This window comes from Bos indicus x Bos taurus, chromosome 14, assembly GCF_003369695.1.
Source record: "Bos indicus x Bos taurus breed Angus x Brahman F1 hybrid chromosome 14, Bos_hybrid_MaternalHap_v2.0, whole genome shotgun sequence".
NCBI classification, from domain to species: Eukaryota; Metazoa; Chordata; class Mammalia; order Artiodactyla; family Bovidae; genus Bos; species Bos indicus x Bos taurus.
In genome coordinates, this window is record NC_040089.1 from 76,002,536 (window position 1) to 76,030,245 (window position 27,710).

A 27,710-nucleotide genomic window follows, 5' to 3' on the forward strand; every position below is an offset into this window, starting at 1 on the left:
AAAGAGTTGGGAGTACCTTACCTGCCCCCTGAGAAATCTGTATGTGGGTCAAAAAGCAGCATTTAGAACCAGGCAAGGAGCAGCTGGCTGATTCAAAATTGGGAAAGAAATACCACAACACTGTATGCTGTCACCCTGCTTGTTTAACTTCTATCCATAGTACATCATGTGAAACACTGGGCTGGATGAAGCACAAGCTGGAATCAAAATTTCTGGGAGAAAGATCAACAACCTCAGATATGTAGATGATACCATTGTAATGGGAGAATGTGACTTTGTTAAAATGTCCATATGGGCAGAGCTATGGTTTTTCCAGAAGTCATGTACAGATGTCAGAGTTGGATCATAAGGAAAGCTGAGCACCAAAGAATTAATGCTTTAGAATGATGGTGCTGGACAAGACTCAAGAGAGTCCCTTGGACTGAAAGAAGATGAAGTCAATCAATCCTAAAGGAAATCAACACTGAACATTCATTGGAAGGACTGATGCTAAAGCTGATGCTCCATTACTTCAGCCACCTGATGGGAATAACCAACTCACTGGAAAAGATCCTGGTTCTGGGAAGGATTGCAGGCAAAAAAAGAAGATGGGAGCAGACGATGGGGTGGTTAGACAGCATCATCAACTGGATGGACATGAATTTTAGGAAACTCCGGGAGATAGTGGAGGACAGAGGAGCCTGGTGTGCTTCATCCATGGGGTTGCAAAGCGTTGGACATGCCTTCCCAACTGAGCAACAACAAAAAGAAGTACTATGTTCTGGCAGCCCAAGCAGACTAAGATAGTAACTTACTTTCAAATCTGTCTAAATTTCTGTGTGTGGATCAATCAAAATAATTTTGGGGGTGATATCTATCTGAGGTCAGAGAGAAGAACACCAACTGAGTAACAGCTTTGGGAGGGTTCCTTGATTGTGTAACATTAGGAATCTGCTCAGTCGTGTCCGACTCTGCAAATGCCCTGTCTGTCCATCGAATTCTCCAGGCAAGAATACTGGAGTGGGTTGCCATTCCCTTCTCCAGGGGAACTTCTTGACTCAGGAATTGAATCTGAGTCAGGGCAGATTCTTTACCTCCTGAGCTACCAGGGAAGTCCATGAAGAATCCTAGTCTTGTGGTTAAGATAACCTACTTGTATACTAATTTTTCAGAGAACGCAATGGCACCCCACTCCAGTGTTCTTGCCTGGAGAATCCCAGGGATGGGGGACCCTGGTAGGCTACCATCTATGGGGTCGCACAGAGTCAGACACGACTGAAGTGACTTAGCATAGCATAGCATAGTAATTTTTATACTTTATGTAAAATAGCCAGTCATTTAAACTTTATATGCCTCATTTCTTTATCCTTAAAGCAAGAGATTAGTAATAACAGCATCTCTAGGTATAATATCTAATATCATATATTTATCTCAAAGACTTCTCTACACTACACTAAACCATACCTTCTCTTCTTAGGCACAGATGGAGACATTTCCTAACCTTTCTTGTGGTATCTGGCTGAGTTCTAGCCAATGGAATATGGAAGATAAGGTGTGAAGGATGTGTACCACTTCAGACTGGGATCATCAAAATCTTTCCCCAACTTCACAAAAAAAATCCTTTCCATGAGAGATCCTCCACCTTTTTTCCTTTCAGCATGAAGCAAATTATTAGGGAGAACTTGGAAGATAAGCAGAAAAAAATCGGAGAGCAAAAGATTGGAGAAAGTCTGAGTCCCTAAACCAGAAAAACAGCCTGCCAATCAGAAACAGCGTTATAGGGTTTGATGTGAAAAAGAAATAGATTCTATTATGTTGATTCTTGAAAGGCAGTGTCAAAGAGTGTACAAACCATTGCACAGTTGTATTCATTTCACATGCTAGCAAGTAATGCTCAAAATTCTCTAAGCTAGGCTTCAGCAGTGCATGAACCAGGAACTTTCAGGTGTACAAGAAAAGGCAGAGGAACTAGAGATCAAATTAACAATAACCACTGGATCACAGAAAAGGCAAGAGAATTCCAGAAAAACATCTACTTCTGCTTTATTGACTATGCTAAAGTCTTCAACTATGTGGATCACAACAAACTGTGGAAAATTCTAAAAGAGATGGGAATACCAGACCACTTTATCTGACTCCTGTGAAACCTGTATGCAGGTCAAGAAGCAACAATTAAAACCAGACATGGGACAATGGGCTGGTTCAAAAATGGGAAATAAGTATATTAGGGGTGTATATTGTCACCCTGCTTATTTAACTTAAATGCAGAGTACATCATGCAAAACTCTGGGCTGGATGAAGCACAAGCTGGAATCAAGATTGCCTGGAGAAATATCAATAACCCCAGATATGCAGATGACACCAACCTTATGGCAGAAAGCAAAGAAGAACAGAAGAGCTTCTTGATGAAGGTGAAAGAGGAGAGTGAAAAAGCTGGCTTGAAACTCAACAATCAAAAAACTAAGATCAGTGCATTTGGTCCCATCACTTCATAGCAAATAGATGGGAAACAATGACACACATCATTTTCTTGGGCTCCAAAATCACTGCAGATGGTGACTGCAGCCATGAAATTAAAAGGCACTTGCTCCTTGGAAGAAAACCTATGACCATCCTAGACATCATATTAAAAAGTAAGGACAATACTTTGCTGACTAAGGTCTAGTCAAGCTATGATTTTTTTTCCAGTAGTCATATGTGGATGTGAGTTGGACCCTAAAGAAGGCTGAGTGCCGAAGAACTGATGCTTTTGAACTGTGGTGTTGAAGATTCTTCAAAGTCCCTTGAACTGCAAGGAGATCAAAAAAAGTCCATCCTAAAGGAAATCAGTCCTGAATATTCATTGGAAGGACTGATGCTGAAACTGAAGCTCCAATACTTTGGCCACCTGATGCGAAAAACTAATTCATTGGAAAAGACCCTGATGCTGGGAAAGATTGAGGGCAGGAGGAGAAGGGGACGACAGAGGACAAGATGGTTGGATGGCATCACCAACTCAATGGACATGAGTTTGAAGAAGCTCTGGGAGTTGGTGATGGACAGGGAAGCCTGGCGTGCTGCAGTCCATGGGGTCACAAAGAGCTGGACACGGCTGAGCGACTGAACAACAACAAACAGCAGCTGGGACCATCCTAACTAGCACACTATGTCTTCCACATCCTGCTCAGTTCTGCTCACAAGTCTCAGGGGATAATAAGCTTTTTCATAAAATGTTTACTTATCAATTATATTTATGTGATTGCCCTGAAAGTCATAAAATCTGACTCTATTCAACCACTTTTGGATTTTTTTGTTGAATGTGCCTTACAAATGTTGTAGCATCTATACACTTATTTGATGAAAATTGAAAGAAATATGAATGTTATCTTTGCACATTAGGAGATACAATATTTATAAAATGTTTATGACATATGTGTGGAGAAGGCAATGGCACCCCACTCCAATACTCTTGCCTGGAAAATCCCATGGACAGAGGAGCCTGTAGGCTGCAGTCCATGGGGTCGCTAAGAGTCGGACAGACTGAGCAACTTCACTTTCACTTTTCACTTTTCACTTTCATGCATTGGAGAAGGAAATGGCAACCCACTCCAGCGTTCTTGCCTGGAAAATCCCAGGGACGGTGGAGCCTGATGGGCTGCCATCATGGGGTCACACAGAGTCAGACACGACTGAAGCGACTTAGCAGCAGTAGCAGCATGACATATGTGTATATTTATATATCATAATTTACTATGTATAACAGATATATTATATTATAATCTATTAATTTATATTATACTGTATAGATTCTTTTCGTACAATATTAAGTTGAAGAAAAAAATACTCTGTTGTAAGCTCAATGTATTTAACACACCCTAGACTTAAATGAAAAGTTAGATTAATCATCAGTCTTCAGAGAATACCACTACAAAGTGTTATTTTAAAGTGCATTAGCCAATGACATCATGGCTTTAAAACTATATTTTTTTCAAAGGAGTTCCACATGCTATTGCAGTTAATCATAAAAGGTTAATTCCAAGATTTTTATTTTATAAAATTCCTGGAGAAAACTTAAATGATCTGTTTTGACAAAGTTTTTTGACAAAGTTAAACTGCAAAAATATGATTTGAAGACTGAATCTAAACCTTTTAGAGAGATGTTGCTGCTGCTAAGTCACTTCAGTCGTGTCCGACTCTGTGCGACCCCATGGACGGCAGCCCACCAGGCTCCCCCGTCCCTGGGATTCTCCAGGCAAGAACACTGGAGTGGGTGTATATATATATATATATATATATACACACACACACACACACATACTATATAGAGAACTCATACAATTCAATAACAAAAAAACAGCCTGATTTAAAAATGAGCAGAGGATCTGAACAGGCATTTTTCCAAAGAGAAATATAGATTGCCATCAACAGATTAAAATATCTTTAACACCACTAATTATCAGGGAAATGCAAATCAAAACCACAAGGAGATATCAGATCACACATATTCAGTTCAATTCAGTTCAGTTGCTCAGTTGTGTCCAACTCATTGTGACCCCACAGACTGCATCACTCCAGGTCTCCCTGTCCATCACCAACTCCTGGAGTTTACCCAAACCCATGTCCATTGTGTCAGTGATGCCATCCAACCATCTCACCCCCTGTCATCCCCTTCTCCTCCCACCTTCAATTTTCCCAGCACCAGGGTCTTTTCAAATGAGTCAGCTCTTCGTATCAGGTGGCCAAAGTACTGGAGTTGCAGCTTCAGCATCAGTCCTTCCAGTGAAAATTCAGGACTAATTTCCTTTAGGATGGACTGGTTGGATCTCCTTGCAGTCCAAGGGACTCTCAAGAGTCTTCTCCAACACCACAGTTCAAAAGCATTAATTCTTCAGCTCTCAGCTTTCTTTATAGTCCAACTCTCACATCCATACATGACTACTGGAAAAGTCATAGATTTTACTAGACAGACCTTGTTGGCAAAGTAATGTCTCTGCTTTTTAATATGCTGTCTAGGTTGGCCATAGCTTTTCTTCCAAGGAGCAAGCATCTTTTAATTTCATGACTGTAGTCATCATCTGCAGTGATTTTGGATTCCCCACCCCCCCCGACCTCTGCAAAAAAAATAATAAAGTCTGTCACTGTCTCCATTGTTTCCCATCTATTTACCATAAAGTGATGGGACCAGATGCCATGGTCTTAGTTTTCTGAATGTTGAGCTTTAAGCCAACATTTTCACTCTCCTGTTTCACTTGCATCAAGAGGCTCTTTAGTTTTTCATCGCTTTCTGAAATAAGAAGAGGCAAGTCAGGTGGTCTGGTATTCCCATCTCTTTCAGAATTTTCCACAGTTTGTGGTGATCTGCACAGTCAAAGGCTTTGGCATAGTCAATAAAGCAGAAGTAGAAGTTTTTCTGGAACTCTCTCGCCTTTGATGATCCAATGGATGTTGGCCATTTAATCTCTGGTTCCTCTGCCTTTTCTAATTCCAGTTTGAACATCTGGAAGTTCACAGTTCATGTACCATTGAAGCCTGGCTTGGAGAATTGTGAGCATTACTTTACTAGCATGTGAGATGAGTGCAATTGTGTGGTAGTTTGAGCATTCTTTGGCATTGCCTTTCTTTGGGATTGGAATGAAAACTGACCTTTTCCAGTCCTGTGGCCACTGCTGAGTTTTCCAAATTTGCTGGCATAGTGAGTGCAGCACTTTCACAGCATCATCTTTCAGGATTTGAAATAATTCAACTGGAATTCCATCACCTCCACTAGCTTTGATCGTAGTGATGCTTCCTAAGGCCCACTTGACTTTACATTCCAGGATGTCTGTCTCTAGGTGAGTGATCACACCATCGTGTTTGTCTGAGTCATGAAGATCTTTTTTGTACAGTTCTTCTGTGTATTCTTGCCACCTCTTCTTAATATCTTCTGCTTCTGTTAGGTCCCTACCATTTCTGTCTTTTATCGAGCCCATCTTTGCATTAAATGTTCCCTTGGTATCTCTAATTTTCTTGAGGAGATTCTAGTCTTTTCCATTCCATTGTTTTCCTTTATTTCTTTGCACTGATCACTGAAGAAGGCTTTCTTATCTCTTTGCTGTTATTTGGAACTCTGCATTGAAATGGGTATATCTTTCCTTTCCTCCTTTGCTTTTCACATCTCTTCTTTTCACAGCTATTTGTAAGGCCTCCTCAGACAGCCATTTTTCTTTTTTTGCATTTTGTTTTCTTGGCAATGGTCTTGCTCCCTATCTCCTGTACAATGTCACAAACCTCCATCCATAGCTCATCAGGCACTCTGTCGATCAGATCTAGTCCCTTAAATCTACTTCTCTTATAAATCTATAATGGCAGTCACCTTAATCTAATAAATATAGCCTTCAAAGAGCCATCTCTATTATAATAGAGGAAAAGAGACTTTAAACAAAAGCATAATAAATTATCAGGAGTGCTCTGATAGAAAATATTACAGAGTCAAGTGGAAATGGAGAAGAATACTCTTCTTGGAGAAGATTTTAGGTTGACTATGAAGATTAGTTCACCTATTTATTGGAAGTTGGGGATGAATGGGAAGATGGTAATTCAGACCGAGACATCAATATGAGCAAAAAGTACAAGACCCTCAACAATATTGTGCAGGTGTAGTGAAGTCATGTCATCACTGGGAGGAAAGGAAGAGTCACTGGGAGACAAGACTGGAGATGTAAAAAGCCCATTATAAAAGCTCTTATAAGTAATGTGATTACAATTTATCTATCAAATGCAGAGAAAATGGGAGTTTATGATATAACAGTTTCTGGCTTGTACAGCTGTGTAGATAATTTTATCATTCACTAAGATAAAAGTGTGGATAAAAATATAGCTTCAGCTTTATACAGTAATAAGGCTAAAATTTTTTGTGTCAGATCAAATTTATGTCATTCCTTTTGCAAATGAGAACACTGAACCCTGAGAATTTAACTGATATTACAAATACCTCCATCACACTTAATGGCAAAATAAGAGCTAGAATGCAATTATTCAGACTCCCTGGTACAGCCTTTCTGAAACAAATGTATAGGAAAATAAAAAACAATGACATTTGATGGGAGACAATCTGGACTTTGACGGATAAATAAAATTAAAGATGGTATGGTGTGTGTGTGTGTGTTTTAGTCATTAAGTCGTGTCCGACCGTTGTGACACCATGGACCGTAGCCCATCAGGCTCCTCTGTCCATGGGATTCTCCAGGCAAGAATGCTGGAGTGGGTTGCCATTTCCTTTTCCAGGGGATCTTCCCGACCCAGGGATCAAACCCAGGTCTCCTGTATTGCAGGCAGCTTCTTTACGGGAGATTAAGAAGAGTATCAGGAGAAAGGAGTTCATAAAAAAGGTTTGGCACTTTAGGGGATATTCACTCAGGAGTAATATTAACATCAACAAGTAGTAACAAGAATATATTAATTGATTCAGATTATAGAAAACTATCATGCCAGATAAAGGAGATTATTCAACAAATATTTAAAGTGTACCAGTAATGTGTCAGATACTATTCTAATCACTGAGAATACATGAGAAATAAAATGAATTTTTTCCTCATGAAGTTTTCACTGTAGAGAAAGGAAACAAAAATAAATGTATAACTATATGCCAGATATCCTATTAAGAAATGAAAGCGACACTCAGAGGATAATAAGTGCTAAGAGTATCTATTTCATACAGGCTGGTCACAGAAAGCCTGATGTAACCAAGTCCGAGCATGGTCTGCTCACTGCACAACAGACCACAATCAAGAGGCTAGGTGTTGAGACAAGGAAGAGGAACTTTATTCAGAAAGTCAGGCAGCCAAGAAGATGGCTAACTAGGGTCCTAGAGTACCACTTTATTGGGGTCTGGATGCTAGTTTGTTTTATAGAAGAGCAAGGGCGATGAGGTGAGGAAGTAAAGTAAAAAGGCCGTAAGTCTGGCAAAATGTCTCCTGGTTTGGCCAGCCTCGGGAGGGGATGTGTTCATTTCTCCTGCAGCCGTTCACAGGGTCAAGGTGACTCCCTGTGAGCTGAACAAAGGCACTTTCATTTCACATGCAGGTGGATGGGCAGGATTCCCCAAGGCAGACCACTGTGTATGCTCACAGTTACAGACAGAATCCTTTTAGTGATGATATTAATGAAAGAAATGGAAAGCAGAGGTTAAATCAGCCAACCCAACATAGAGTCAGATTCTGTCCTTCCCTGTGACACTGAGGGGAGTAAGGGATGAAGGAGAGTAGACATCTGAAGGAAGAGCATCCCAGATAAAAAGCATGATGCAAAGGCCCTGAGGCAGGAGCATACTCGGTGTGGTAGGAATGGCTCGTGGAGGTAACTGCGTTAGAGCAAAAGAAACGGGAGGGTCTTGTCCAGAAGTGGTTAGAGACGCAGTGGGATGAGATCATGTATGACCCTGCAGGCCACCGTGAACATCTTAGCTTTTACCTTGAGTGATATGGAAGGCATTCGAATATTTTGAGCAAACCATGTTCTGATGTACATTTTGACAATATTCCCCTGGCTACTGTGCCAACTTACAGACTGTAAATGGGCAAGGGATGGAGTAAGAAAATCAGTCAATAGGCTATTGCAGTAATCCTGGCAAGAGCACTGGTGCTCTGGACCAAGATGGTTTTAGTAGAAGTGGTGAGAAACGGTTGTACTCTGGATGTATGCATATTGTTGTTTAGTTGCTCTGTCATGTCCAACTCTTGTGACCCCATGGACTGTAGCCTGCCAGGCTCCTCTGTTCATGAGATTTTTCAGGAAAGATTGAACTAGCGTCTCCGTGTCTTCTGCAATGCAGGATACGCAGGAGATGAGATTTTGTCCCTGGGTTGGGAAGATCCCCTGGAGGAGGGCATGGCAACCTACTCGGTTTGCCTGGAAAATCCCACCAATAGGGGAGCCTGATGGGCTGCAGTCCATGGGGTCGCAGAGTCAGCCACAAATGAAGCGACTGAGCATATGTGCATGCATGTGTGTGTGTGTGTGTGTGTGTGATTCTCAGTGAGAAGGACTGAGAAGAACTCACATGCACTTAAATAGTAGACAGGAGCAGCTTTAACAGCAGGAATTGAGCCCATGTACAAGATACCATTACGAGGTACATGGTAAATGGTAAGGCATAGCAGCCTCCCTTTTTCCCCTTCCCACCCTGGACAGGGAGGAAAGACAGCTATCCAAAGACAGTGAATACATATATGTACGTGTGTGTGTGTGTGTGTGTGTGTGTGTGTGTGTGTGTGTGTTGGGTTGGCAAAAATATTCCTTTGATATTTAAGTAAAAAATACATTTTTCATTTTCACCAAGAACTTTATTGAATCCTGTGATCAGTGTTTTATTCCAATACCATCTGCTATTTTCCAGGAAACTTCATAATTCCATCTTCCCCAAACTTTTTACCTCTTTGAACAGAGAACGGTTGCAGGTGCTTTTTACAGTCTTCCAGGAAATTTATATTTTTTTCCATTATGGTAATTTTGTGAAGACCAAAATAAATGGAATACAAAGGTGAAATGTCTAATGAATACAGGCAATGAATCAGAACTTCCCAACCAAACTGTAACACTTTTTGACTGGTCATTAAAGAAACATGCAGGCATGTTCTCCTGATGGAAGATTTTGCATTTTCTGTTGACTAATTTCGGATGATTTTCATCAGATGCTGCTTTCAGTTGGTCTAATTGGGGAGCAGTACTTAAGGGAATTAAACTTTTGGCTTTCCAGAGGGAACTCATAATAGAGGACTCCTTTCCAGTCCCACCATATACACATCGCCTGCCTTGGATGCAGACCAGACTGGTGTGGTTGGTAGTGGTTCATGTCACTTACCCCATGATCTCTTCCATTTGACATTATTGTCCATGATCCACTTTTCATTGCCTACCACAATCTGTTTTTAAAACAGAACATTTTTGCTATGTGTAAGTGAGGAATCTCATGTGGAAATATGGTCAAGAAGGTTTTTTCGCTTAACTTATGTGGAATTCAAACATCAAAGCGATTAACATAACCAAGCTGGTGCAGACTTTCAATGCATGTTCTCAATTAATGTCTCGATTTGATCTCTATCAACTTCAACTTGTCTACTCAATCATGGATCATTGTCCATCGAGAAATCTTCAATGTGAAACTTTGCAAACCACTTTTGACACATTTGATTAGTCACAGAAGCTTCTATATACACTGTACAGATATTTTTTGGTGTGTTTCAGTTGTATTTTTACTTTTCTTGAAATAATAAAGCATAATATGCTGAAAACGTTATGTTTTTTCTTCCACCTTCAATATTAAAATACTTACACAAAAATTCTTTTGGGCACCTGATGTGAAGAGTTGACTCATTGGAAAAGACCCTGATGCTGCGAGGGATTGGAGGCAGGAGGAGAAGGGAATGACAGAGCATGAGATGGCTGGATGGCATCACCCACTCGATGGACTTGAGTTTGGGTAAACTCCAGGAGTTGGTGATGGACAGGGAGGCCTGGCGTGCTGAGATTCATGGGGTCACAAAGAGTCGGACACGACTGAGTGACTAAACTGAACTGAACTAAACTGAACACAAAAATTCACCAATTTTGATGTTTCTTTTTTTAAATGCACACTAATAGAACTAACACCCCCAAAATATGTCCTTTTCATTACAGGGACTGGAATGCAAAAGTAGGAAGTCAAGAAACACCTGGAGTAACAAGCAAATTTGGCCTTGGAATACAGAATGAAGCAGGGCAAAGGCTAATAGAGTTTTCTAAGAGAACACACTGGTCATAACAAACACCCTCTTCCAACACCACAAGAGAAGACTCTACACATGGACATCACCAGAGGGTCAACACCAAAATCAGATTGATTATATTCTTTGCAGCCAAAGATGAAGAAGCTCTATAAATTCAGTAAAAACAAGACCAGGAGCAGACTGTGGCTCAGATCATTAACTCCTTACTGCCAAATTCAGACTTAAATTGAAGAAAGAGGGGAAAACCACTAGACCATTCAGGTATGACCTAAATCAAATCCCTTATGATTATACAGTGGAAGTGAGAAATAGATTTAAGGGACTAGATATGATAGACAGAGTGCTAATGAACTATGGATGGAGGTTCGTGACATTGTACAGGAGACAGGGATCAAGACCATCCCCAAGAAAAGGAAATTCAAAAAAGCAAAATGGCTGTCTGAGGAGGCCTTACAAATAGTTGTGAAAATAAGAGACGCAAAAATCAGGGGAGAAAAGAAAAGATATAAGCATCTGAATGCAGAGTTCCAAAGAATAGCAAGGAGAGATAAAGCTTTCCTTGCAGATCATTGCAAAGAAATAGAGGAAAACAACAGAATGGGAAAGACTAGAGATCTCTTCAAGAAAATTAGAGATACCAAGGGAACATTTCATGCAAAGGTGGGCTCGGTAAAGGACAGAAATGGTATGGACCTAACAAAAGCAGAAGATATTAAGAAAAGGTGGCAAGAATACACAGAAGAACTGTACAAAAAAGATCTTCATGACCCAGATAATCACAATGGTGTGATCACTCACCTAGAGCCAGACATCCTGGAATGTGAAGTCAAGTGGGCCTTAGAAAGCATCACTATGAACAATGCTAGTGGAGGTGATGGAATTCCAGTTGAGTTATTTCAAATCCTGAAAGATGATGCTGTGAAAGTGCTGCACTCACTATGCCAGCAAATTTGGAAAACTCAGCAGTGGCCACAGGACTGGAAAAGGTCAATTTTCAATTCCAATCCCAAAGAAAGGCAATGCCAAAGAATGCGCAAATTACCGCACAATTGCACTCATCTCACACGCTAGTAAAGTAATGCTCAAAATTCTCCAAGCCAGGCTTCAGCAATACGTGAACTGTGAACTTCCTGATGTTCAAGCTGGTTTTAGAAAAGGCAGAGGAACCAGAGACCAAATTGCCAACATCCGCTGGATCATGGAAAAAGCAAGAGAGTTCCAGAAAAACATGTATTTCTGCTTTATTGACTATGCCAAAGCCTTTGTGTGGATCACAATAAACTGTGGAAAACTCTGAAAGAGATGGGAATACCAGACCACCTGACCTGCCTCTTGAGAAATTTGTATGCAGGTCAGGAAGCAACAGTTCGAACTGGACATGGAACAACAGACTGCTTCCAAATAGGAAAAGGAGTACGTTAAGGCTGTATCTTGTCACCCTGCTTATTCCCTGGTGGCTCAGATGGTAAAGCGTCTGTCTACAATGCGGAAGAACTGGGTTCGATCCCTGGGTTGGGAAGATTCCCTGGAGAAGGAAATGGCAACCCACTCCAGTACTCTTGTCTGGAAAATCCCATGGACGGAGGAGCTTGGTGCAGGCTACTGTCCATGGGGTCACAAAGAGTCGGGCACAACTGAGTGACTTCACTTCACTTCACTTCACTTTATTTAACTTATATGCAGAGTACATCATGAGAAATGCTGGACTAAAAAAAACACAAGCTGGAATCAAGATTGCCAGGAGAAATGTCAATAACCTCAGATATGCAGATGACACCACCCTTATGGCAGAAAGTGAAGAGGAACTCAAAAGCCTCTTGATGAAAGTGAAAGTGGAGAGTGAAAAAGTTGGCTTAAAGCTCAACATTCAGAAAATGAAGATCATGGCATCCGGTCCCATCACTTCATGGGAAATAGATGGGAAAACAGTGGAAACAGTGTCAGACTTTATTTTTTGGGGCTCCAAAAATCACTGCAGATGGTGATTGTAGCCATGAAATCAAAAGATGCTTATTCCTTGGAAGAAAAGTTATGTCCAACCTAGATAGCATATTCAAAAGCAGAGACATTACTTTGCCAACAAAGGTCTGTCTAGTCAAGGCTATGGTTTTTCCTGTGCTCATGTATGGGTGTGAAAGTTGGACTGTGAAGAAGGCTGAGCGCTGAAGAACTGATGCTTTTGAACTGTGGTGTTGGAGAAGACTCTTGAGAGTTCCTTGGACTGCAAGGAGATCCAACCAGTCCATTCTGAAGGAGATCAGCCCTGGGATTTCTTTGGAAGGAATGATGCTAAAGCTGAAACTCCAGTACTTTGGCCACCTCATGCAAAGAGTTGACTCATTGGAAAAGACTCTGATGCTGGGAGGGATCGGGGGCAGGAGGAGAAGGGGACGACAGATGAGATGGCTGGATGGCATCACTGACTCGATGGACGTGAGTCTGAGTGAACTCCAGGAGTTGGTGATGGACAGGGAGGCCTGGTGTGCTGCAATTCATGGGGTCGCAAAGAGTCAGACACGACTGAGTGACTGAATTGAACTGAATATCAAAACAAAGACCTGAGCTTCCCTAGTGGCTCAGTGGTAAAGAATCTGCCTGCCAATGCAGGAGACAAAAGTTTGAACCCTGATCCAGGAGGATCCCACATGGTGCAGAGCAGCTAAGCCCATGCACCACAACTTTTGATCTTGCGTTCTGGAGCCTGGGAGCCACAACTACTAAAGCCCATGCAACCTAGAGCGCATGCTCTGAAACAAGAGACGCCATCGCAATGAGAAGCCTCTATACCCTTCCACTGCATCCAGAAAATAGTAGACTCCAAAACTACAATCTTTCATAGTTTACATGTATAAGAAAAATTTAATCCTTGGGTCATTTAATTCTCAGGCTTTCTGTTTTTATTACAGGAAAAAGTATATTTCATTGGTCATTTTAAACATATAATACATATGAAATAAATATGGAAGAGCAAATTTTTCTTAAATCTCTCTGAAAGACTTAAGTAATTTCTATGTATGTATTTTGGATAAATTGCCTTAAGAAGTCTCATGAAGGAAAAGAAACCTGAATGTCAAGTCTTTATTAATTTGTTGTAGTTTGTTTTCTTATTTTAAATACCTATTTCCATATCTAACTTTGTGAAGGTGACTGCAGCCATGAATTTAAGACGCTTGCTCCTTGGAAGAAAAGCTATGACAAAACTAGACAGTGTATTAAAAAGCAGACATCACTTTGCTGACAAAGGTCTGTATAGTCAAAGCTATGATTTTTCCAATAGTCACAAGCAGATGTGAGAGTTAAACCATACAGAAGGCTGAACACCAAAGAATTGATGCTTTCAAATTGTGGTGTTGGAGAAGTCCCTTGAGAGTCCCTCCCTTGGATTGCAAGGAGATCAAAACAGTCAATCTTAAAGGAAATCAATCCTGAATATTCATTGGAAGGACTGCTGCCAAAGCTGAAGCTTCAATACTTTGGCCACCTGATGGGAAGACCCACCTCACCGGAAAGCCCCTGATGCTGGGAAAGACTGAAGGCAAAAGGAAAAGAGGGTGGCAGAGGCTGAAATGGTTAGATAGCATCACCGAATCAATGGACATGAATTTGAGCAAACTCCAGGAGAACACGTGCTGCAGTCCATGGGGTCACAAAGAGTCAGACACAACTTAGTGACTGAACAGCAACAACAAAATGTTTTCTAAAAGAATGAGCCAAAACCTATACATAGTCCCCCTAAAATGTGCCCCTTTCCGGGCCCCTGGTGTTTGCAAAAAGAAAGAGAGGGGCTTCCGTGATAACTCAGAGGTAAAGAATCTGCAGGAGAGGCAAGTTCAGTCCCTGGGTTGGCAAGATTGCCTGGAGGAGGGAATGACAGCCCGCTCCAGTATCACTGTCTGGAACATCTTATGGTCAGAGGAGCCTAGTGGGATGCAGTACAAAGGGCCACAGAGCCAGACGTGACTGAGCGACGGAGCACACACAGACAGTGTCTAAGAGAGGCACAGAAAACACGGGACTAAATAGAAGAAAGTGAGGCAGGACAGCCAGACTGCAGCCGGACCAGACGATTGTCTGATGAGGCAACACTGCCTGGAAGGGATTCTCAATCCAGACAGATGAAGGCTGCTAAAAGTTTTGTAGAATGGATTCTTTGGCAGACCCAGATCTACATGATTTAATCTCCCTTATTATGATTCCTCAAAGGTAAGGAGGTAGAATCTAGAAATAAATTTTAAAATAAAATAACTGGCCTAGAAAGCAAAAGGAAAATAAGGGTAAAAGAAGTGTTCTGCTCCAAAAGCTTCACATAAAATCTTTTATGTGAAAAAAAAAAAAAAAAGGTGGGGGGAGCTGCATATAAATTCAATAGTCAAAAGCCTGGGTGAGCTTTTTTAAACAATAATGAAAATACTTATATAGCTCTTACCATGTACCAGATACTCTTTACATATACATTAGCTCATTTAATCATCCTAATAATTCTTTGAAATGGATAAGACTGTTATTTCCATTTTACTAATGAGAAAACTGAGGTAAAAAGAAATTATGCAAGGCCACACAGCTGGGAAGTGGCTGAGCCGGGATTAAAACCAGGCAACTTGCCTGACTCCAGAGTAAGTTTATTTAATTCTTAACCCTATGGCAAAAGATGCCATGTGTACAAAAAGGACAAGAAGGCATAGTAAAAAATGTAAGCTTTGGAAAAATTTTTTAAAAAAGCATAGCCTCCTCTCTTTCTCCTAGAAAGGAAAAGTAGAGAGATGTAAGATGTAAATAATTTATAAATAATTATGTAATAATTTTTAAATAATTATGTAAATACATGAATGAAGATGTAAATAATTTGCAAATAACTTGTAAATAATTATGTAATAATTATGTAAATAATTTACATCAATGAAGATGTAAATAATTTGAAGTGGTTAAGAGGATATGACTTAAGATGAGGCAAGGGCCTCTCCCAGTGAAGAAAAGTAGGAGGATAGATAGACGCTGATGGACAGGAAACAAACTAGCTAGTTTTATAATTTCAAAAATCCAACTTGGGAAAAGGAGTTTACAAGAAAATAGATTTTTTGAAAATTGTATCTTCAAGTATCACATATCTTAAGTATCCTGAGCTTTAAACCAATATTTTTTTAGTTCTTTCGGTTGAATATATTTCAACTAGGCATCTCCTAGGCACAGCTAAAGTGCCTATTTCACTCAGGATTTGTGTTTTCAACCATTTGAAGCTTTTTTCTCTTATGACTGCTTTCTGAGTTCTAGAAAGGGTCCAGCTGGGGATGAGTTATGCGTGCTTCACACTAAATTGTTTCCTTAAAATATGACATATATAGTCTGCCCCTTCAACCTGGAGAAATAACCTCCAGGTTTTCAGATATTTTTATCTGTGTGGTAAATCAGGTACCTCTGAGAGTCAACAATGGTTTATTACTGTACTTTATCCATGGAACAAACATATCCATATTCATTTGAGTGACAGGAAAAGGAAGGCATGATAACCTACCTGTGTTGTTTTTCTCTCATGTGGCATAATGCATTCAACTGACCATAATCAATGTGCCTAGATTTTTGCAAGTCTGCAAAATTAAAAAAAAATCAATTAAAAATGTAATTTTCTGCAACCTTATTAACCAAATTTGCAAACAGAGTTTAATTGCAAACATTCATCATAGTAAAGGAATTCAGTGACTATGAAAATGAGGTATTACCAGACTTTATTTGATACACAAGCAGAATTGCATAGGGTGATTAAAAAGAGGAAAGAGAAAAAAAAATAAAAAGAGGAAAGAATTTAATGTTTTTCATGTATGTCAGATTTAGTCTGGCATATTTTATGTGTTTAATTCCAGTAAATGGAATGTTTATATCACGTCACTTCTCTGGAATCAAGCCTTTCAGAATCTTTATCCTATGCCTTTCAAACGTGAAGTGGTTCCAGAACTCTAGATATAAAAATTCAAACAAGAGTTTTCTTGAGGTCTCCCTCTCCCTTTATCACCCTGTCTATCTCTGAAATACTAGTCATTTTTGTTCATTCCTATGCAGGGCCCCATCGTTGGCTAGCTCCTCATCAGAGCTCTACAAATCATCTTCCAGGGTCTGGATTCATTTTGCAATTCCTTCTGAAGTTCAAGTGTAAGCAAATCACACACACTCCCTTACAAGCAGAAAGATAGTAATCATAGCCAAGAAGCAAACTAATTGTCATTCCCCTTCAGTGCCAGAAAGAACTGACATCTTTCAAAGGAGATGAAAAGGAAGATAGAATATTGACGACAACCATCATTACAAAGATGGGCACTCACATAACAGGGCCTCTCCATATCCCGGGAGAATGCATACTGTTGGAAATGTTGTAGAATGGAAAGCAGTAACAAACACTGAGGTGCACATTACTCCTTCCCTTAGTGAACAGGTACTGAGAAAATCAGTGGCCTAAGGCTTTTCTAACCCTTTGTCAAAATGTATTCATTGACCGCATTTCAATAAATATATCCACTTTAATGCCAGATTACGGAATCATAAAATTTCAAAAATGGTTTAAGCCTTTTGTGATCTAAAAATGAATCAACAGCAGATAACCACTTTCTAAATGCAAAATTGAGATTAGTAAAATTTAAACAAAAAACTGGCTGCTACCTACCACATAAATCATCACCATTTAATACACTTGAAAATTCTAATTATACATTTTAGGCATCTTCTTACTTAAATTACTCAGTTAAAACTTAAGGAAAAATTAGCTAATTGCATTTTAGCATTATATGGAATTATTATTTTAAATGAATCAAGTGACAATTAAATTATATCAAAATATTTTTAGTATAGTAATATTTCTATTATAGGATATTATATAAAATTTTATAGTAGATTTATATACATGAGTTAAGAAAAGACTTAACACTAAGTATTGATTTAGTCCATCTTCTTAACTGAGTTTAAGAACAGGGTCAGAAATAGCCCTGGGGACTGGTGTGGACATAAAAGGCGGATGGTGCCATAGAGATTTGGGAAAAGGACAAGGTTTGAGAAATTCTGACTTTGAAAGGGGCTTTGAAAAAGTAAATATATTCATCTTTCAGGTAAAGCAAAAATATAAAATCCATAGGACAGGTATTATCAGACTATGAATTGCCAGTAAAGAATAGAAAAATTCAAAGTTCACCTTGCCTGAGGAAAGCTGCAGCATCTGAAGGTACAAGTTTGCACAGGGCTTGGCACAGCCAAGTGAACTCAAAAATCTAGAATAAGCTAGATAGTACTCGCAGCTCCTCCATCCATGGGATTTTCCAGGCAAGAATACTGGAGTGGGCTGCCATTGCCTTCTCCAAGGATACTTTACAATTCACCAAAAAAAATCTCCACTGATCCTCATTTCCAAGAGGTTTTGGTCACAAAGGTTTTACATAAAAGCCACTGAACAATATATTGGTGTTTTAGTCACTAAGTCGTGTCCAACTGTTGTGACACCGTGGACCGTAGCCTGCCAGGCTCCTCTGTCCATGGGATTCTCCAGGCAAGAATACTGGAGTGGGTTGCCATTTCCTTCTCCAGGGAATCTTCCCGACCCAGGAATCAAACCCCAGTCTCCTGCATTGCAGGCAGATTCTTTACTGACTGAACTATGAGGGAAGCCTCATTTCCAAGAGGTATTTGTCACAAAGGTTTTACATAAAGGCCACTGAACAATATATTAGATCTTGTCTTTCATGCAGTTTCATTAAAAAGGAAAAAAGCAAAAGACTTTACCATGAAATTATAAAGTTGAGCATTTCTGGTAATAAAATTTAATAGAAGGATAAGGCTTCAACAGTATAAAGAGGACTAAGCTTATATTATTTTCCAGTCTTTTTTCTCTTCATAAATATGTCTTATCTGGGCTTTAAGCAAAGGTAGAAGAGGCTTAACCCTATATTGGGGATAAAAATAAAGGATTTTGAGAAGAGTAAATTTGAAAAGAGATTAGTGGCTGATATAAATGAATGGTTATAAAGAATTTTAAACTTGAAATTCATGGTGAAATTAACAATTATCTTTATCTATATCTTTACTGTGGATAAGGAAATGGCAACCCACTCCAGTATTCTTGCCAGGAAAATTCCATGTACAGAGGAGCCTGGTGGGCTGGGCTACAGTCCCTGGGGTTGCAGAGTTGGATACAACTTAGCAACTGAGCATATCTTTAACTATGTAAAAGGTTCACTGTATATTATTAAATTGAAAAACTAAACTTGCTCTATCTTGTCCAACTCTTTGCTATCCCATGGACTGTAGCCCACCAGGCTCCTCTGTCCATGGAATTCTCCAAGCAACAATACTAGAGTGGATAGCCATTCCCTTCTTCAGGGCATCTTCCTGACCCAGGGATTGAACCCATGACTCCTGCATTGCCAGCAGATTCTTTACCATCTGAGCCACCAGGGAAGCCAATATATATCTTTAATAAACCCACTATATGGCCCACTATATATTATTGAAATAGAAGAAAAATCCAGTGTTTTATCTGAGTGACATATTGATGATCTCTTGTTTACATGTCTTAATATTACTTCAGGAGTAGATATATATTTTCATATTTGTGCAGTATGGTGAATTGTTTGTGATGGGTGTTATAAAGATATGTTAAAATATAAATATACATTTTATCTTTATATAAAGTAATAAGTATAAATTAGTAATAAGACTAAATTCAACATTACATTAACCGTGAACTTCCAAATATTCAAGCTGGTTTTAGAAAAGGCAGAGGAACCAGAGATCAAATTGCCAACATCTGCTGGATCATCAAAAAAGCAAGAGAGTTCCAGACAACATCTACTTCTGCTTTATTGACTATGCCAAAGCCTATGACTGTGTGGATCACAACAAACTGTGGAAAATTCTTAAGGAGAGGGGAATACCAGACCACCTGACCTGCCTCTTGAGAAATCTGTGTGCAGGTCAGGAAGCAACAGTTAGAACTGGACATGGAACAACAAGCTGGTTCCAAATAGGGAAAGAAGTAGGTAAATTCTGTATATTGTCACCTTGCTTATTTAACTTATGTGCAGAGTACATCATGAGAAACACTGGGCTGGATGAAGCACAAGCTGGAATCAAGACTGCTGGGAGAAATATCAATAACCCCAGATATGAAGATGACACCACCCTTATGGCAGAAAGTGAAGAACTAAAGACCTCTTGAAGAAAGTGAAAGAGGAGAGTGAAAAAGTTGGCTTAAAGCTCAACATTCAGAAAAGGAAGATCATGGCATCTGGTCCTATCACTTCATGGGAAATAGATGGGGAAAGAAATAGTGGCAGACTTTATTTTTCTGGGTTCCAAAATCACTGCAGATGGTGACTGCAGCCATGAAATTAAAAGATGCTTACTCCTTGTAAGAAAAGTTATGACCAACCTAGACATATTAAAAAGCAGACATATTACTTTGCCAACAAAGGTCTGTCTGTCTAGTCAAGGCTATGGTTTTTCCAGTAGTCATGTATGGATGTGAGAGTTGAACCCTCAAGAAGGCTAAGTGCCAAGAATTGATGCTTTTGAACTGTGGTGCTGGAGAAGACTCTTGAGAGTCCCTTGGACTGCAAGGAGATCCAACCAGTTCATCCTAAAGGAAATCAGTCCTGAATATTCTTTGGAAGGACTGATGTTGAAGCTGAAACTCCAATACTTTGACCATCTGATGCAAAGAACTGACTCATTTGAAAAGACCTTGATGATGGGAAAGATTGAAGGCGGGAGAATAAGGGGACGATAGAAGATGAGATGGTTGGATGGCATCACTGACTCAATGGACATGAGTTTGGGTAAACTCTGGGAGTTGGTGATGGACAGGGAGGCCTGGCATGCTGCAGTCCCTGGGGTCGCAAAGAGTCACGACTAAGCAACTGAACAGAACTGCACTGAAGACTAAATTATTTTTCTCCAACAAGCTTTCCCTTAAAAGTGTAACAGATAAATATCTTTTGCATAAAACAAAGAGAAAGCCGTAGAATAAGTGAAGCCTTAACAATACTGTAAATGCATAACTACTATTTACTATGAGACTAAGCTCATCTGAGTGGCTTATAGGGCAAGATAAAGGAGATGAACAGTGGAGCCAAAGAGAAAATGTGAGAACACCATGAGAAAATGTCAGAGTACGCATGCATGCCAAGTCACTTCAGTCGCATCTGACTCTGCAACTCTACGGACCATAGCCTGCCAGGCTCCTCTGTCCGTCAGAGTCTCCAGGCAAGAATACTGGAATGGGTTGCCATTGGCTTCTCCGGGGGATCTTCCCAACCCACAGATCAAACCTGTGTTGCTCATATCTTCTGCCTTGGCAAGCGTGTTCTTTACCGTCAGCACCGCCTGGGAAGCCTACAAAACAGACTGCTTCAAAGCAATTAACTGTAGCGTTCTCTACTCTAATGATGAATCCAGTGATAAGTAGAAATTGGCTTAGTACAGTATTCAGAGTACAAATGGTTAAGTAGCAGTAGTAACAGAAACATTATCAATAAACTTTTAGTAAGAATAGCAATTCTTATACTAATAAGTAGGAGTGAATTCTAGCATAGGACTAAAGTAAAGAACAAGGAGTAGGGTAGGAGAAAGGAAAATGTCCATCAGAGACTATCAGTCTAACTAATTCTCTGTATATACTTGGATGGTTGATCTAGTTCTATGTTTCTATTAATAAATAAGCAACTAATTCTCTGTATATACTTGGACAGTTGATCTAGTTCTATGTTTCTATTAATAAATAAGCCTAAATTTGTGTAATAATAGAGAATAAATGCAGGAGGAGAAGGGGACAACAGAGGACGAGATGGTTAGATGGCATTGCCGACTCAATGGACATGGGTTTGGGTGAACTCCGGGAGTTGGTGATGGACAGGGAGGCCTGGCGTGCTGCCATTCATGGGGTCGCAAAGACTCAGACAGGCCTGAGCGACTGAACTGGGCTGAACTGAGCTGAAACACACCTACCGAGAGTGTTAACAGCTCGGGTGGGAGGCCAGAGGTCCCCAAGTGGCAGGAGGGATGAACTGCGAGTGGCAGATTCTGTTTTTTCCTTCTCTACGCAAAATTAAAGGAGGCTTCTTTTTTGTGTTGTGGTGACACCTGGTTCCACCTGAACTTGACTTTATCACAAACCTTGAGCTAACCAATGCAGTTTTTCTCATGGAAATGTCTTTCTTGGGATATGTTAATGAACTATGTATTTGCTTGGAAATCTGCCTTTCTTCAAGATTCATGTCCATTGTGTTATGGCCAGGATGACTCACCCTGTGCCATTGCTATCTCAAAATGCATGTTGTGGGAGAGGGTCCTGGTGCAGCTCTCTCAGTTTTGAGGTGTTTCTTTTCTCTAATCATCAGCTTGCTAATAGGCATATAAGTGAAAGTGAAGTCGCTCAGTCGTGTCCAACTCTTTGCCACCCCATGGACTGTAGCCCACCAGGCTCCTCCCTCTATGGGATTCTCCAGCCAAGAGTGCTGGAGTGCGTTGCCAGCTCCTTCTCCGGGGGATCTTCCTGACCCAGGGATCGAACCCCTGTGTCTCCCGCTTTCCAGGTAGACGCTTTAACCTCTGAGCCACCAGAACTCCTTGCTAAAAGCTAGCAAGGGAGCACTCTTTCTGTCTCCTTCTGATGTCTATGTCAGAAGTTTTCACTATCTCTTTTATACTTGAATAAAACTTTTCTACACAAAAAGCTCTGAGTGATCAAGCCTCAGACTGAATTCGTTTCCTCTGGAGGCCATGAATCTGGGCATTGTTCATGGCTCATAGCAGCAACCTTTCACTATGTCAATGGTTAATAGTGTGTTTATTCTTTTCTCTTCACTAATTGCTGTTTTCTAAAATCCCAAAGTTAATTCTTCTTCAAATAACATTCAATAAACATAGGCACTTGAACATTTTCAATTAAATAAACCATCAAAAGGCAAAGAAATAGTGTCCAATGAAGAGCTTCTAAAAATAAAAGTTGACATACCATCATGGACAACTATACAAGCGGGCCTATGTTGTTCTGCCCCTTGTCTGAGCAGTTGACGTTAAAATAAACACGTATTAACTGAAGAGGGGAAAATGAGGGGAATGTTATACAACAAATTGTTGACACAGCTTTGTTTATATCTTGATGAATGCAATCATCTACATCTTTATTGCCTCAACTCACATTCACTTTTCCACTCACTAAAATTTATCTTTTACCTTCATTATTTGTTTAAAATTGTCTTTATTAAAAATTATGGGAAATCCTGTAGTTTCTAGCCCAGTAAATTCTTTTCAGTCTTCATCATACTAACCCGTTTGACGTTTGACACTGCTGAAGTTTCTGCCTGTGAGACCTCTGTGACACCGTGCCTTTCTAACTTGCCTCTTCCTTACGAGGCTGCCCTACAAACTCCCATCTTCCTCCTCTGAGCAAGCTGTCCACCAATCCATTCTCAGGGTCCCTGTCTTGTCTTCTCAGTTTAGACCCTCTCCTTGTATGAGCTTATCAGCACTCACATCCCCACTGTCACACATACACTTCAGATCCTCACACCAAACTCTCTAGCCCAGAATTCTAACTTTCACTTTACTGATAGCCATGTGAATATCATCCAGGGAAATCAAACTCAAGGTAGCAAAAACTTCAGTGATAATTCCTCTCATACTTCTGTCCCTCAAAAGCCTGACCCTTTTCCTGCATCCTCCACCTGGGTTAAGAAAATCCTGTTATTTTCCATAACTCCATCGCCAACTTGGGGTCCCATTCTTTTGTTTCCCTTTCAAGGCCAATGTGTTATGAAACCCATCCATTCTGCCTCTTTTGAAATGTATTCTAAAGTATCTTTCAAACATGTCTTCTCCAATCCTAATGGTGAAGCCGCCAAATAGGGCCGCTGTGAAGAAGTGCCACTCCCATGCAGGCAACATGTCAGAATCGTGTTTGAGAGCCTCTCGGCGTCTCATCTGTATTATTGCAATAATCTCTCTAGTCTTCCTGACTCCAGTCTCTTCTGTCCCAACCCATCCTTCATGCTAGTATCACAGTACTTTCTAAAATTCCAATGGGAGGGACTTCCCTGGCAGTCAGTGGTTAAGACTCCACACTTCCACTGCGTGTGGGTTTGATCCCTGGTGGGGGAACTAAGATCCCATATGCCATACAGTGCGACCACAAAAAAGAGAAGGAAAGAAAATCCCAGTGGTGATCACATAACTTTGTATGGAACACAATGCCTTTCCAAATCATAAATTAACCTCATTGAACTTCATTAAACACCACCACCATGTTCATCTCCCTTGCTCCCCATGTTTCAATAACACATTTTCCACACGTTTGCTATCTCCTCCATGAACATATTTAGTCCTTTCATTATGATATTCTCTTTGGTTCTTTCTCAACTTAAAAAAAAAAAAAAAAAAAGCTTATCCATCCATTTAGATCCATCCCAAAAGTTGACTTGTCTGTGACATTTAAACTTCTCATCACTCAGAAAAAGCAGTTTTACTAAACCTGAAAAGAGTTGTAGTGGAGCAAGCATCATCCTTTGTTATGATTTTTTCAATTGTACTTAATGTTTATTTCAATTTATCACTGTCCCCTAAAGGTAGGATCCACTTCTTCACTCATATATGAAACACTAGAACTTAACACAATGCTTGAATTTAAATAAATATTGTTTGTTAAATTATAATGGAAAATTAGAACATTGTTCTATATGTCAGACAAAGGTCAGTTGCACGCAAGGAAAATACATCAAGGAAAACCAATGAAGGCAGGAATAGCTGATGAATATAAAGTTTCTAAAGAATATGGCAAAGAATACCCACCAAAAGCTAATAGATGAACAAATGAAACAACTCTGCCCCTTGTAGGGTACTGTACATGGATCATTTTACCTTCTTTTCTACATGAGGTTGAAGATCACAGAAATGTCATTTTTGGCATTAAAAAGCTATTCACCATGGCAAAGAGTTCACTAAGTAAAAAAGTGTACAAAGGGGAAATATTCAGATCTTCATTACACTGAGGATTAAACACATTTCCTTACTACAAACTTTGAAGAACATCAGCCAAATGATGTGATGTCAATGAACCTTAAAAGAAGCAAGCATACGCATACTTCTCTCGTTTGAGGAAACAAGCAGAGTTCTCCAGGGGAAGATTGTAGGGTCCTGGAGGATACAACCGATGAACTCTTACCTGGAATGGCAGGGTCTCAAGACTGAATACTCTCAAGAACCCTAAGCCCATGATATATATGAAATGTAGAGTCGAACAAGAATTCCACCTGTACTTATATTCTTTTTAGGAGTCAGGTTGTTGTAATGGTAAAATAGAGGGCAAATGTTAGGTGACAATCACAGAAGCAGCTGATCTCAGTCAGTCATTAAAGAGAAATAGAGAAATCTCTACCAAGAAACCTTGGCAGAATTATGACACTTGAATTATGACAGCACTAATTAGAGACATACAATTTAGGGAAGAGTACAGAACAGAGCTGATGAGAAAGTGTTCACAGTTAACATACAAGAAAATCCCATCAGTCTGCTACCCTAGTTCATTCATTTTTCTTGCAAGTAATCCACCTTCCAAAAAATAACCATCATTCAACAATACTAATACCTAGGCATAACATACTCTAAGAGAAATTGTGAAAACACTTAACTTATCAAATGAAAAATAACATGCATTAGAAGATATAATAAATAGGAAATGGGAAGAAAGTCTCACCACACACACACACAAACTCTTGATGAAAGAAAAATGACCCATAAGGCATTAAATATAAATAAAACTATATAAATAAATTACAAATGAACAGGTTATATTCAAGAAAGGAAAGAAAAATAATTATAACAAAATCTACATTAGAAATAGCAAAAATGTCAATAGAGTATTAAGAAAATATGGTCCTAGAGCATAGATGTTCACATAAATAGAGAAGAAAAAAAGATGAAAGTGATAAATGAAGACAGGAGACACTACATGTGAAAACTATTCCTGAAGAAGGAAATAGTAACAATGGTAAGGGTATGTGTGGCGGGGAGGGGGGAATCTTGAATATATAATACAAGAACATTTTTCTCATACAAAGACCTGAATCTGAAGAACTAAATACCATGACCCAGCACGGGAAAGAGAAAGCATAGTTAAGGATCTACAAAGAGACTAGATATTTTAGATGCACTGGGTTACCTTCTAAACGTTGCTGTTTCAAAGGTAAACAATTATTTTAGCACCCAGCCAAAAGAGGAAGTGTCTCCTGTAAGAGTTAAAACTCAGTTTGGCCTTAGTTTTCTCTGCAGCAAAGTCCTGGCAAACAGTAAGACAATTTTTTCCCTGACAAACAGTAAGACAAATTTTTCTTAAATATAAATATAAAGGTAATTTTATAAATATATATAATAAGTATATAAGGTATATATAAATAAAAATAAAGGTAACAAATAAAAACTTCAGAGATTATAATGTACCATGAGCTCTCTGAAAAATACAATTTGATAGACATACAACTAAGGCTTAAATGGTATGGACTGTGCTAGTCAAGGGGCTTCCCAGGTGGCACTAGTGGTAAAGAACCTGCCTGCCAATGCAGGAGAAGTAAGAGTTGTGAGTTCGATTCCTGGATCAGGAAGATCCCCTGGAGGAGGGTATGGCAACCCACTCCGGTATTCTTGCCTGGAGAATTCCATGGACAGAGGAGCCTGGTGGGCTACCATCCATAGGGTCTCAAAGAGTCACAACTGATCCAATTTAGCAAGCATGCATTCTAACAAGGGTTAAGTAAATCCTTAAACCTTAACACAAATTTTAGATTCTCCATGATTCTAGTGGGGACAGTATAAATAATAATGAGTAACAAATTGGAAGTTTCATCAGAGAAGCAAAAGTATAAAACATATTTGTATAAATTTCCTCACACAACAGATAGTAGTTCAGACTAAAGAACCTTGAAAACTAATGGATGTGTACTAATAATATTTGAAGGTATGAATTTAGCCAAAGACTTAGACATTAATATTTATTAGACATTAATAATCAAATTAAGATATGAAGAAAGTTTTCTCATTTTGTATTAGATTGTCAATATCCATTGTCTAAAGTTAATGAGTCAAGAAATACAGGTTTAGATATGGAGCCTTACTATTAAATGTTTTCCAAATTAAATGGCATTAAAATTTATAAATCAAAAATCTCAGCTTTTGTATTAACAAATTAGCTATACCTCAATTTTAAAAGAAGGAAATGGCAACCCACTCCAGTACTCTTGCCTGGAGAATCTGATGGAGGGAGGAGCCTGGTAGGCTACAGTCCATGGGGTCGCAAAGAGTCAGACATGACTGAGAGACTTCACTTCAATTTTAAAAATTGTTTAAAAAAAGCTAATTGGAAAGAAAAACTCAGGAGACAAAATAATTTCCACAGTAAGTTCTTTTCCTTTTTAACCCCAAAGTTAAGTGGAAAGTGAATCACTGAGGATATAATTATTTTACATAGCTAATGAGATACGTAATCATATATCAAATTTATTCCTTAAATCAAAGAGCATATCAAAACTGAAATTATAAAATATCAAGAAAGTAAAAATAGTGAATGCTTTCATGAACCAATACACTCCCCTAAATATGTATATTATATTACAATAAAGGAAAAAGAATTAAGCATTCTTCTCAAGAAGTTATAAAAAGCAAAATAATAAGAGAAATGGAAGAGAGAAAATAGGAAAGTAGAAATTAATGAACTTATAAAACAGGAAAAACTGTTGAAAAGTAAGCAAATTCAAGAGCTTGTTCTTTAAAGGGAAAAAATAAACTACTGACTTATCTAAACAAATAAAAAAAGTCATAAGTACTCAATGTCAGAAAGATAACTAGGGTGTAATTAACTTGAAATATCATAAAGATAATGTATTTTTTACAACAACATGCAAAATAATTAAAATTCTGATTTAAAAATGAGTGAGTTTTCAGGAAAATGTATATTTCCTAAATTGACCCTAGAAGAGAGACAAAACCTAA

General features: G+C 39.2%; 1 protein-coding gene across 1 annotated transcript in view; it reads right to left on the reverse strand.

Annotated features, from left to right (window-relative positions):
• Positions 1-27,710, reverse strand: part of CNBD1 (cyclic nucleotide binding domain containing 1) — a 501,194-nt gene that overhangs the window by 461,821 nt on the left and 11,663 nt on the right. Inside the window, exon 2 of the mRNA XM_027560651.1 lies at positions 16,210-16,282. Within this exon, the coding sequence (XP_027416452.1) occupies positions 16,210-16,282 (73 nt within the window). The remainder of the gene's footprint in view (positions 1-16,209; positions 16,283-27,710) is intronic.